Source organism: Mastigoproctus giganteus, chromosome 6 (assembly GCF_048544385.1).
Source record: "Mastigoproctus giganteus isolate SK-2022 chromosome 6, ASM4854438v1, whole genome shotgun sequence".
NCBI lineage: Eukaryota > Metazoa > Arthropoda > Arachnida > Uropygi > Thelyphonidae > Mastigoproctus > Mastigoproctus giganteus.
This window is the reverse complement of record NC_143580.1, coordinates 197,982,027-197,994,810: the sequence shown is the minus strand read 5'-3', so window position 1 is coordinate 197,994,810 and position 12,784 is coordinate 197,982,027. Positions and strand designations below refer to the sequence as shown.

Sequence of the window (12,784 nt, the reverse complement as noted above, 5' to 3'; positions counted from 1 at the left end):
TGAAGTGTTTGAGGCTTTAAATGGATTGAGGTAAACTAAATGCTGATGGCAACTTTATTCCTCAGACGACACACATAAGGGGACAGAACTGAAATTAAAAAAGGATGGTTACAGGATAATATGCAAAAATTTTCTTTCAGTCAGAGAGTGATTGTTGAAACAAATATCCATCTTGTGTTATAGAAGTGGGTAGTGTGAATAAATTTAAGGAAGATTTAGATGAATTGTTAGAGGGATATACAGATGAGGTGGGTAGTTTTTTTTTTTTTTTTTTTTTTGGCTGATGCTGTTTTAAGCTTACTTCCCTAGTTTGCCAACTCTAATACTAACTCTTAAACCAACTGAAGATGATATTTCCAAGCCTGTAGACCCTTGGTTTTAAAATTTTTGATGATTTGGTTTCATTAATATTTATGAGCTGTGGGAAGTATACACTAAAGGGGGATATTGAGCATTAACAAAGGCACATGATGCAAGAGAGCAAGCTTATATAGCATCAGCCAAAAAAAAAAAAAAAAAAAAAACCCTTGTTTCACCCATCCACTCGCTCCAAATGTTTGTCAAGTTCTGCCTTGAATCTATTTAAGCTATCAACTTCTACAACGACAGATGGAAGTTTGTTCCAGCAATCAACCACCCGCTGACTAAAGGCAAACTTCTGCACATCTATCCTACAACCGTTTTTCCTCAGTTTGAATTTATGCCCTCTCAGGCATAAATTAATATTTATGAGCTGTGGGAAGTATACACTAAAGGGGGATATCGAGCATTAACAAAGGCACATGATGCAAGAAAGCAAGCTTATATAGCATCAGCCAAAAAAAAAAAAAAGAGGAAGAGGAAGAATCCCATCAGCATTGAGCATGCTCAAATCATTCAAAGCTTTATACACCTCAATCAGATCACCTCGCAGGTGCCTAGTCTCCAGACACTGTAATTAATAATTACATTGTCTGGAGTATCTATTAATGATATACACTGTAATTAATTACAGTGTATATCATTAATATTTTTTTATTTCACCTTAATTCCCTATTAAGATATATAGGTCAAGGAGGTGACTCTCAAAATAAATAAGCATTTGCTAATTTGTTTGGTTAACAATTGTTTATGAGACTTAAAGAGCCATTTTAAATCATATTTATGATTTATATCTAGATAATATTTCATATTTATAGCTTTACTTATGTAGTGTAAAGTGTCTTCATTTGAATATATTCACTAAAAAATGTATTAGTATAAACAACTGGCCGATGTGTCTGCTGCCAGCCTGTATATAGAGCTGTAATATGAATGAATATGAAGTTTTAATTAAAATCAGTAATTAATTTTGTTTAGCATTTTTTCAATGGACTTTTTTGAGTGCAACTTATTTTCAGTGAAAATTATAATATAAGTGAAACCCCATATTTACGTTATTGGCAACGTTTTTATTTTGATCCCATTTATTTGCCTATAATTCTATGCATGATTTTCTCATTAAATATGCCTTTATGCCTTAAGCCTGATGTAGCCGAGTGGTCAGGAGCTTGAGTGCACTAGCAAACGCTCTTTGAGTGGACTGGATTTTTGTCACTCACCAATGTAACACTTTATTTAGTATGGTAGGGCAAATAAAGATTTATTTATATATTAAAAAGCTAAGTTTCCCATTGTTTATGCTTTTTGTGTTGAAATTTCTGCTGTTTGGTAATACTTGTGTTTTTTAACTGAAATAGCTAATGACTTTCTCACGATCTTGTAGACTTGCATATTTCAGTTATGTGCATATTTATTTCATCATCTTGAGTACATTATTTACAGCCAGCATGTAATAAAAGTTAGTTTAATTTTTATGGAAATTGAATCTCTTGTGTTTCTGAATTTTATCAATTTGTGAAACACAACTGAAATTTAACCCAGAATTTTGAGAAGATTTTTTTAAATCTTCTCAAAATTCTAACATAGCTAATGCTATTTGGCCTTATTGAAATTACATGAAGTTAGGAGGGCAGATTTCTCCTTTCATTTGTATTTGAAGCCAGCAGGATCTAACTATTGGTTGATGCAATGGTCTTATTACTCACAGCAGAACAAACTCTGTCTTACAATGAGTTGCCCTGATATTTTCAACCAAACTTTCCAATGCTACTTTCAACCAAATCTCTTAAGTAAATGGCAGTTTAACTTTTTGGCCATTTTTTGGTATTGCAATACTTAAATTAAAAAAAAAGAAAAACATTACCAAAAGGTTGTTCTGCCATTTACTTAAAAAATTTGCTGGAAATTAGTGCAATGGCAGGGCAGCATGTTCCATTTCAAACAGTGTCACTTGTCTCATGCCTATTTCTCTTTCCTCTCTGAAAATATTTTGCTGTTTTCTACTTTCTGTCAGAGGCCTTTTTACATTTTCAATATCAGGGGAAATTGTTGAGAAGGCAAAATTTATTCTACTGTGTGTGATAAGACAATTGCATTATCTATGAAGGTGAATCTTGTTGGTTGCAAAACACTTAAAAGGATAAGTCAGCCCTCCAAATTTTATATAATTAAGTGTGCAGTGGGTTTTTTTTTTTTATCACAGATTCTAATTATATTGTTTTTGGGATACTATTTGTTCTTTTAAAATCTGAAAACTCATAGTATATGTATTCCTAATAAGAGAATAAATAATTTAACTCAAAATTTAATTTTAAAAGTTTTTAAGCTCTGATTACTTTCAGTGTATGGAAGGAATTGAAATGAAAAATCAACTTTGTTTTTATTTCCTTGAATTTATATTTTCCCACAAAGTATAAGAGGTGTGTTATAGCCATGGAAGCTGATGCAGCAATAACAAACAAACAACAAGAATAAGAATAATAACAAAATTTGCATCTTTTTTTCTGGTCACCAGAAAATTTCAGATATGGGGTTTTACTGTATATCACACACATACATTCATGTTCTCATGCAGTACTAACTTGCACACTTTGGGAGTACAGCTAATGCTTTTTTTCCTTTTTTTTTTCAGCCTGATCCCAATATATTGGAGCTTGAGCTACCAAATGGCTTGATTAAAGGGCATGCTTACAGTATCACAGGAGTCAGATTAGTAAGTTCAATATATTATATGAGTAGAATATGTAAAATAAGATAGTTGTATACAGTGGTTAGCTGTGAATATTTTAACAGTGGGCTCGCAGTTTTGCCTACTTTTTGATGACTGCAGTGGATGACGTCATGGAAGTGGCGTCATCCGCCAGAAGCGCTTCAGATGTTCACGGAAGTGATGTCATCCGATGTAGGCTTCCTCCGGAGGTGCTTCCGGTGTTCACACTACTAGTCTGCGCGGAGCACTCACTAGTATTGTGATTAGAGCACGTGATGCATTTTTCGTGACTGGTATGATATCTCCAGTCAGCCTGGTCATCATTCCCCCCCCTTACGATAATACCTGGATGTGATAGTCTTTCGAGTTCTAAGTTTTTAGAATTTGAGTAATATGACGTCCTGAAGTAAGTATGATTGCAACAATACAAGCATTTGTCATATGACTGCGACAATCAATACAAATATTTGTCAACAATTTATTTTTTCGTCTCGCATTTTCATAACATTCCATTGTTAGTTTCCCCGAACAGCTGCGTATGTCGCTTCAACTACAAGATTGGTATTTCAATCGACGCTGTTTTCTAGACATTTAGATACGTTGCACTCGCAAGTATACATCTCTTACTTTAGTTATCATAAATCCATTGTATCTTGTCTTCCAGAAATTATGAAAATTTGCGAATGATCAATGAAATACAGTATTTACAATACAAAAGCTCTTTTATTTCGTAATCAATATAGAAATCAAAATACCTAAAAGAAACGCAAAGGGATTCACATAAAACCCTCTACCACTTTTTTATTGGTCTTTTTTTTTTTTTTTAACAACTAGGGAAATATAATGGATACATTTTTTTTTTCATGATAAAATTTTAATACTGCGAATAAAAAATAACACAAAATATTTCCCATATCACAAATAACAAAAACTATCACAAAACATTCTACAATATAAAAACAAATATTAACATAAAAAACACTCTTCTAGAAAAGGTACACAAAAATCACAGATTACATGAAAAAAATTATTATACAAATATTCAAGAAAAATTTATTCTGAAAATTGCCATATGCAATTTACTTCTTTACATTTGTTGTCGATCTTCTGCTTTGCTCAATAGCTGAGCAGTGATTTGACATAACGATCCAGATCAAATTGAAGCAATGGTTTTCCCTTTAGATGTATGGTCATCATAATCTGCAACGTATTAAATTGTCACAATATTATTCATTTATGCTGAAATCTCGCTCAGCTTCAGCACTACTAATCGCAATGGTTTCAAAGATATTTCTGGCTTTCTTAATTGAAGAGATAATTTCACTCGATTTTAAAGATAAACTGACTTCGACAAAATCTCTAAAATCATTAATTTTTATTTCATATTTTATCAGAAAACTTAAATTTCTTATTCATTTTTCACCGTCTTGCCATGGAGACGAAAGTTCTTTCGTATTACACAATTCCAGGTAGCATATGTTTAAAATTTCTTTCAATTCCTCATCGTCAATAGTATCATTATTTTCTTTATTTAATTTAAAATTACTCCGTTGCATTAATAATTTAGCCTTAATAACCTGTCATGAGGTAATTTTTTAAATGTGTTCTTACTTTCAATTCCTTCAACTTCAACATGCTCTCAATTTTAGCTTCATAATTTCCTTCAGAATTTTTTTAAATTAGTGATAGCATTTATAGTTAAAATAATTAATTTATCTGCTTTTACCATTGTGATGCTGTGACTTTATAAGGCTTCTGAAAGGTAAAAGAGCTCCTGCAGGATGTCGATCATTAGTGCTAAATCGTTAAGAAATTCATTCCAGATTGAAAAGTCGGTTTAATAATCCAGAATATTTAATTTCTGATTCAAAGTGTTTGCACAAAGCGGGATAATCCCTCCAATCCTCAATTGCTGTCCGCAAGCTACAAGCTTCTCATTGTGGCCCGAACGAATCCCGGATAAAATGTTCCATTTTCTTGTTATTATTATAATTAGATTAATTAAGTAAAACTCCAGACAGTGATTGACAAGTGCCATTCACTGCTTCCCCCCCTCACTGTCGTCCTATGTTGATATGCCTAGGGTGTTTTCCCCCCACTCGACGATGTTTTTAAATCGGGAACTCATTTACCGATTTTAACATAACTGGATAGGGCGAAAAACACCCTACCTCAGCTAAGACCCCCCCCCTCGACGACACAAATCAACCAGAAAGTAAACACCTTCACAATAATCGCCTTCGCCAAATCACAAAATTCGACCGTACAATCAATCGGTTCCACAACGCACACTGCATGGAAACAAGTGTTACCCAAATAATAAGAGTTTAGTCTTTAAGGATTATTTAAAGTATATTAAGATTATTATAATACTTAAATGTTTGATTATAATTTGTATGATTTTTTGCAAATTTTAATTTGTGTTTTTGATATAATTAAATTGTGATTGCTGTTAGTAATATTGTGTTTGTGAAATAATTGTATTCTGTCATGATTTTAGCATGAAAAAATAAATATTTCTTTTTGTTTTCTCATATTGCCTTCTACAAGCTGCCTATCATAGCCCAAACACACGACCCTTATACAATCCTTAATTCGCGCTGGTCTTTTGGAGATTGATGATATAATGCATACAGTTTTTTTTTTTTTAATTATGCCTGTATGCCATTATATTTTGGAACATTTTCTTCACAGTGAAAGCCTCGAAGCAGTTTCCAAATCTACCAACATTTCATCTTTGAAATGAAAAGATGAAATGTTGAAGTAAACTTTGGAAAGTTTACCTCATTCCTCCTCCACTCCTCGACGTCATTACCGTCACTAGTTCCGAAACTGCAAAATATCGGAATCACTCGGATATTCAGCTACTGTAACCATATAAACGTAGACAGGAGAAAGTTACCGAAACGCCTGTATCACTTACTTCTCCGAAAAACATGATTTCTTGTCAGAGTAAAGAGGAAACCACAATACAGGTTGACCAGTGGCTATTAACCGTGTCAGGAATCTTCTTAATCCTCTGACTGGCTATGGAAAGCATATATATATAATCTTTATTGTATACAAACGTGGTATATACTAGACCCTTCACAGCAGCAGTGCCAGGGGTTTTACATTGGCTGGTGGACAATAGCCTTGGGGAGACGGGGCCCACATCGAAGTTCAGGCTCATCCCCCAGAGCCAACAATAAAATAGAATCAGTGTCAGATTATTTACAGGATATATGCTTTTGACAGTATTTACAAGGAAATAATAAAGATATTCATATTTACATTATGTTATATTAATATTTACATTCATAAAGATATTGTTGACTTTATTTACAACACATTCATAAAGACATCGTGCTTTGAACATTATTTACAATATATTGGGCATTATTATGCTGCCCTTATCAATGTACACTTTGCCTAGCCAAGGTACCGAAGACAGATCTTAAGGATCTGTCTTTGGTACCTCCGATCCTTCACAAACCTACAGCGGTCGCCATCAATTGAAAGGATTGTGGGGAGCATCTCCCTAGGGAGAAAGAGGTCACTGAGCGCTAGTCTGTTATAGTGAGGTGGGAGCTGACCTCAGTCCGGGTAGAGGGATCCTCCAGCCACACAGTTCCAAGATGCTTGGCTCCGAGACCATTCCAGTTGTCATCTTGACAGTGAGAACAGATTGACTAGTGCGACTTCTCGGAATGTGGCTGCATAAGTTTTATGGCCACCAGTAACGTTGTGGAACGGTAATCCCTTTTACCCTTAATTCGTACTTTCTAATTACCTAAAGGCCAGCAGTGAGGATAATGTGTACAGAGTTGTCTCTCGTAATATGTCGTCGGAAATTATTTTAAATGTTTCCGTAAAAACCAAGGAAAATTTTTAAAAAATCGCTATGAAAAAGTTCGTTAAACAGGGGTTCGATGTAATTAACTCAAAAACGAAGCAATTTAAAAATATATAACTGGTCGATTGGGTGATTAAAATGCTGGGGATGGGTTCCTGCTGTCTCACCTTAGTTCCTGCTCTGGATACTCAATAGTTAAATTCAGGATTTCATTTGTAAAATAAATAATCATTTCAACAATGGGCTCTTGCGAGCCCACTATAGCTCACCACTGGTTGTATATGTGAGGATGTGCAGAAATACTGAAATTACCTTCTTTGCAAAATAACCACCAAGGGAGGCCCAAAGAGTCAGTGCTCCTGATGGTTATTTTGCTGGAATTGTTAAAGAGTAAAAGCATGTGAAATTTTGATGAATTATCCCTTCCTGTTTAAGAATTTTAGGGGATGGCAAAATTTTCAGTTTTGTTACTGACTGCTGGCCAACAGTAGACTCCCAATTATCCAGGGATGGATTAACTGAGGTTTCTATGATTCTGGTTAATCTTGATTTGTCTCATCTAGAGTCACTACTCAACTACATAGAACAACAAGGAGATGTTGCTCTCATGCTCAGACTTACATAATATTTCATGCTTAAACTCACATAACATCTGAGACCAACCAGGGGGGCTCCAATTTTTTTCCTCTTTCATAAAATATGCATGCATAGTCATAGTATTAAATTGTATGCCAAATTTTCCTATGCTGTAGTATACTTTTATAAATATGAATATGTATTTAAATAAATTCTTTCATTTTGCAGATTATGTAGTAAAATTTATTTCTCAACCATCCTGGATAATCATGAGTCTACTATATTAGGTAACTCAAGGGTGTGACTAGATTTGAATAGATGTGTGGAAATTTGCCTTTAGCCAATGGGTAGTTGATTGCTGGCACACATACTTCCATAAGGAGGAATTGGAAAATGTTTAGAGGGAATGGATGTGTGAAATGTTTTTTTTTTTTTTTTTTTTATAAGCTTGCTTTCTTGCATGACATGCCTCCTCTACTACTACTATTTCAAGGCATGCATACTCATTTCTGAGACTGATGCTCTGTTTTGCATTGTAGAAATTTGTAATGAGAACACAGATTTTGTCAACCCAATTGCACTGAGAAGGAATTATATAAAGGCCACTGTTTAAGCTCTTGATAGTATTTGAAGAAATAAGCTGAAGAGTTTTTAGAAAAGCAATAATTTTTTCAAAGGTTTAAAACCTAACAAATATTAGTATATCCAAGAGAAGACCTTAGAGCTAAGTGCTATTTGGAAATCTTTAGTGCTATTTAGAGCTAAGTGCTATGAGGAAAACAGGGATATTTATGCTTAAACTGTGTTGCAAGGTGATGAAGGATATAAGAAAGAAACTTATTTTCATAATATTGTGGAGTTATACTTCACAACTGGGTTGTCATCTTCATCATTGCAACAACAGGGTACCTACCCACTCACCAATGAAGAATCAATAAGCTCTGAAATAGTGCTGACTGGGTGGTGGTATCTGCCTAGAATAAGTAACAATAGTCTTCTCCATTGGTGAAGCATTACTTATTTGAGGTACAGTGGTACTTCGGGTCATGAACGCCTCTAGTCACGAACAAATCGGCCCACGAACACGATTTCCAAACAAATTTTGACTTGACCTGCGAACAATGCCTCGGTGCACAAATGCACAAACATGGCTTTGGTGCCATGTTTTCGGCTCGCAAACAGCATCAGTTGTACTCAGGTTTGTGCGCTGTGAACATTGTTTGCCGTTGCGTTGTTCTTGATACAATTTTTTTTTGCTTTTTGCATTAACCCTCATTATGGCTCCTAAGAAAGTGAAAAGTGTTAGTGACAGTGGTGTAAAGAAGCCTAAGCATATTACAGTAGAAACGAAAAAGGAAATAATAACTAAACACGAGAATGGTGTTCATGTTTCTGATCTCGCCAAGTGGTACGACATGGCTAAATCTACGATCTGTACTATCTTAAAGAACAAAGATGCGCTAAAGACAGCTGTGTGGCTAAAGGAGTGACTATGTTAACAAATAACGAAGCAAAGGTCTTAAGTGTTAGAAGAAGTAGAAAAATTATTGTTAGTTTGGATTAATGAAAAGCAGCTTGCGAGAAGGCTTTACTTTTGCACAGTGATTTAGTGGTGAAAACGGCAAATACAAGTGATGCTAACGTTGACGAATTTAAAGAAAGTAGAGGCTGGTTCGAGAAGTTTCGTCGACGAACTGGAATTCATAGTGTTGTTAGGCTTGGAGAGGCAGCTAGTTCGGACAAAAAAGCAGCAGATGCCTACGTGGAGGAATTTGCAAACTTTATCAACTCTGAAGGTTACATACCGCATCAAGTTTTTAATTGCGATGAAATGGGAATTTTTTGGAAAAAAATGCCAAGAAGGACTTACATAACCCAAGAGGAAAAGTCACTGCCTGGCAACAAACCAATGAAGGACAGGCTTACACTTTTATTGTGCGCTAATGCAAATGGGGATTGTAAGATTAAGTCTCTTTTAGTTTACCACTCTGAAAATCCACACGCTTTTAAACGCAATAAAGTGCCAAAGGGTAAACTTCCGGTATTATGGAGAGCGAATAGCAAGGCTTGGGTAACACGATTACTTTTTATGGAGTGGTTGACTGAAGTTTTTATGCCACCTGTCAAGAAATACCTTGAGGAAAATAATTTGCCCCTTAAATGTCTGCTGGTTATGGACAGTGCTCCTGCCCATTCAAGTATGGAAGAAGACCTTGATGTTGAATACGACTTCATAAAAGTCAGATTTCTGCCTCCTAACACCACTCCTCTCATCCAGCCCATGGACCAGCAAGTAATTTCCAACTTCAAGAAGTTATATACAAAGGCTCTTTTTTCCAGGTGTTTCCAGGTGACCAACGACACGGATTTGACCCTGCGTGATTTTTGGAAGGATCACTTCCATATCCTCCACTGCATAAACCTCATTGACAAGGTATGGAACAATGTCTCTAACTGCACGTTTCAATTTGCCTGGAGGAGACTTTGGCCAGGTTGTGTGCCTGATAGAAACTTCGAGGAGACAGATGTAACTCTAGTAAATGAGATTGTGACCGTTGGCAAGAGTTTGGGCTTGGAGGTCAATGAGGAGGATGTGGTGGAGCTGGTGGAGGACCACAGGCAAGAACTCAACACAGAAGAACTTGTTGAGTTGCAACGTGAACAGATGAAATTTATGCAGGAGGAGCACTCAGGAGAGGAGGAGGAAGAGGTGGTACATGTTTCAAGTGCTGAGATCAAAGAAATTTGTAGGAAGTGGAGTGAAGTGCAGGTTTTCATTGAGAAGCATCACCCTAACAAAACTGTGACCAGCAGAGCAATGGACATTTTAAATGACAATGTGATGTCCCATTTTCGGAAAATTATCCAACAAAGAAAAAGACAAATGTCTCTGGATCGTTATCTTGTGAAAACACCAACCACCGAGCCAGCAATCGAACCACTTCCCAGGATACAAACAAGAGAAAAAACACCAGAAATGCCCGACATTATTATGGAATGGGACTCTCCTTCGAAGGCGTAGTCTTCCTCCTCCTCCTCTACCATCTACCTGTGCCAGCAACTATCAACCACAAAGGTAAAGTTATACTGTATATTTTATATTATATATTTTTGCCACACATAAATCCATAAAAAAGTCAAAAAACAATATGTTTCTGGGGTGGGCGAACGGATTAATTGGATTTGCATTAATTTCAATGGGAAAAATTGTTTTGGTTCACGAACGGAGTCAAAGAACGATTAAGTTTGTGACCTGAGGTATAGTGCAATATCATGGTAACTCACTGTGAAGGCATTCAAAATATGAGGTATACTTAAATGATGCCAATTTTGTAACTACTTAGTAGTTGGCTATGTATAAACATGATGCTATAGCACAAACTTATACATAAGGGAAAGAGGATATTTTCTTGATGATATTAAGTGAAGATAGAAATTTAATGTGCTAAACTTGAATATTTATAAACTGAACATACATTTATAATTTGGGAAATGGCAGCTCTATTAATAAATGTATATATATTAGTGACTTTATGGTAAATTTTGAAAATAAAGTTTGTCATGCTGTGTAAGTGGTATGACGTTTAGAGAGTTTATGGGAATGTTTATATTAGATTCTAAAAAATAATTCAAGCACTGATTATGTGATTAAGCTGAGACAATAGTTCTTTGGCTAAGTTTGATATCAGAATGCATATTATACTATTGACTTATCTGAAAAACATAATGGCAGGTGAAAGGGAATTCAAAATATTATTTTTAATGGAGGCAAGATACTGGTCTGCAAGAAAGCTACTGATATTGCACTTCATAGATAGGCTGAAGGTTTGCTCATAAATTTTTTTTTTGAAAAGGTCGAAGCATTTTGTTGGTTAATATATCACATATCATATTTGTGATGTAAAGTGTATAAATACTTTTCATACTATATTTTATGTATAGTGTAATACCACACCTATACAATGTAGCACTATATTAATGTGCCATATCTATATTATGTATAGTTCTCCTTCAGTTGATGCAAGTAATGTGTTCCTGAGAAAATGTGCATTAGCTGAATTCACACTAGTTAAATAATTTTCCACCCATAAACATGGTCTTATAATGGGTTTGAAAATCACATTTTTATCTTAGATAATCTTTGATAATATTGATAATATTTTATCTTAGATAATATCTAAGATAATCAGACTTTTATCTTAGATAAATTAGACTTGAGCTGCAAATTAGCATGGAAATTATATAATAAATATACAGAAATATAAATTGAAGTCTAAAAGGAAAGTTTAATAATGTAAAGTGCTTAAGTAATTGATTTAAACTTTACCTCCAAAGATGCCAAAAAAAAGATTGATTTGAGTAGGAGTGCAGCAGCAGGTGCTCTTTGAGTAAACTGGGGTTCAAGCCCCTGACTGCTAAATATGGTCTATCTGCCAACCCGCACCGGACCAGCGTGGCAGATTATGGTCCATTTTGCTTAACATGAATCATTGGGGAGACTTCAATTTTGCAGTGGGTTCACAATGGCTGCAGTTTACCCTTTTTTTTTTTTTTTTTTTTTTTAAGACTTTTTTTTTAAGGTGTGAGTATGTTTTTAATTTGTTTAGCTTATGCTCTGTAGCACACTTATATCAGTAACCTTCTTAAAAATGTCTTCAGTAAATCAAGGACTATTTTGTTCTTCTATGCATTCAGCACCACCACCAGACATGCAACATTCCATTAGTAAATGTTATGATCTTACAATATACCCATGATAACTACTTTTGCTATCTATGTGAATCACTTTGAAAGGCTATGTGGCCGACCGGGCTAGCCGGGTGGGTAAAGTGCCTGCCTGGCAACCCAAAGGTCGCGGATTTGATTCCCGCCTCGGGCTTGGATCAAAGTACTGCAAAAACCTTGGGAGGTGCATTATGGCCACAGAAGCCTATGCACCAACAACTACCAAAAAAAAAAAAAAAAAAAAGAAAGGCTATGCAGTTACATATTTAAAATGTGAGACACTAGTATATGACTACCTGTTTCGGGAATAACCAGTTTCTCATCAGATGGTTTCAGTTAGTGCATCTCTGATGACCTGTGAATAATGAAGAAGTTCTATGCGAGTTTCGAAATTTTAACTTCTTTATAATCTAATGGTATCTCACATAGTCTTGCTTCGATATTCACAAGTCATTAGAATTACATTAATTGAAAACCCCACCTGATGAGAGACTGGTCTTGGAAAAGGCTGTCATAGTGGTATCTCTTAAATAAATTACAGAATAGCCTTTTGAGGAACTTCACAAGGTTATTGAAAG

At 35.1% G+C, this 12,784-nt stretch overlaps 1 protein-coding gene across 6 annotated transcripts in view; it reads left to right on the top strand.

Annotated features, from left to right (window-relative positions):
* Positions 1-12,784, top strand: part of CalpA (calpain A) — a 698,286-nt gene that overhangs the window by 609,617 nt on the left and 75,885 nt on the right. For all 6 annotated transcript variants that reach the window (XM_090376655.1, XM_090376654.1, XM_090376656.1 and 3 more), the window contains exon 6: positions 2,993-3,073. In XM_090376655.1, the coding sequence (XP_090232781.1) occupies positions 2,993-3,073 (81 nt within the window). The remainder of the gene's footprint in view (positions 1-2,992; positions 3,074-12,784) is intronic.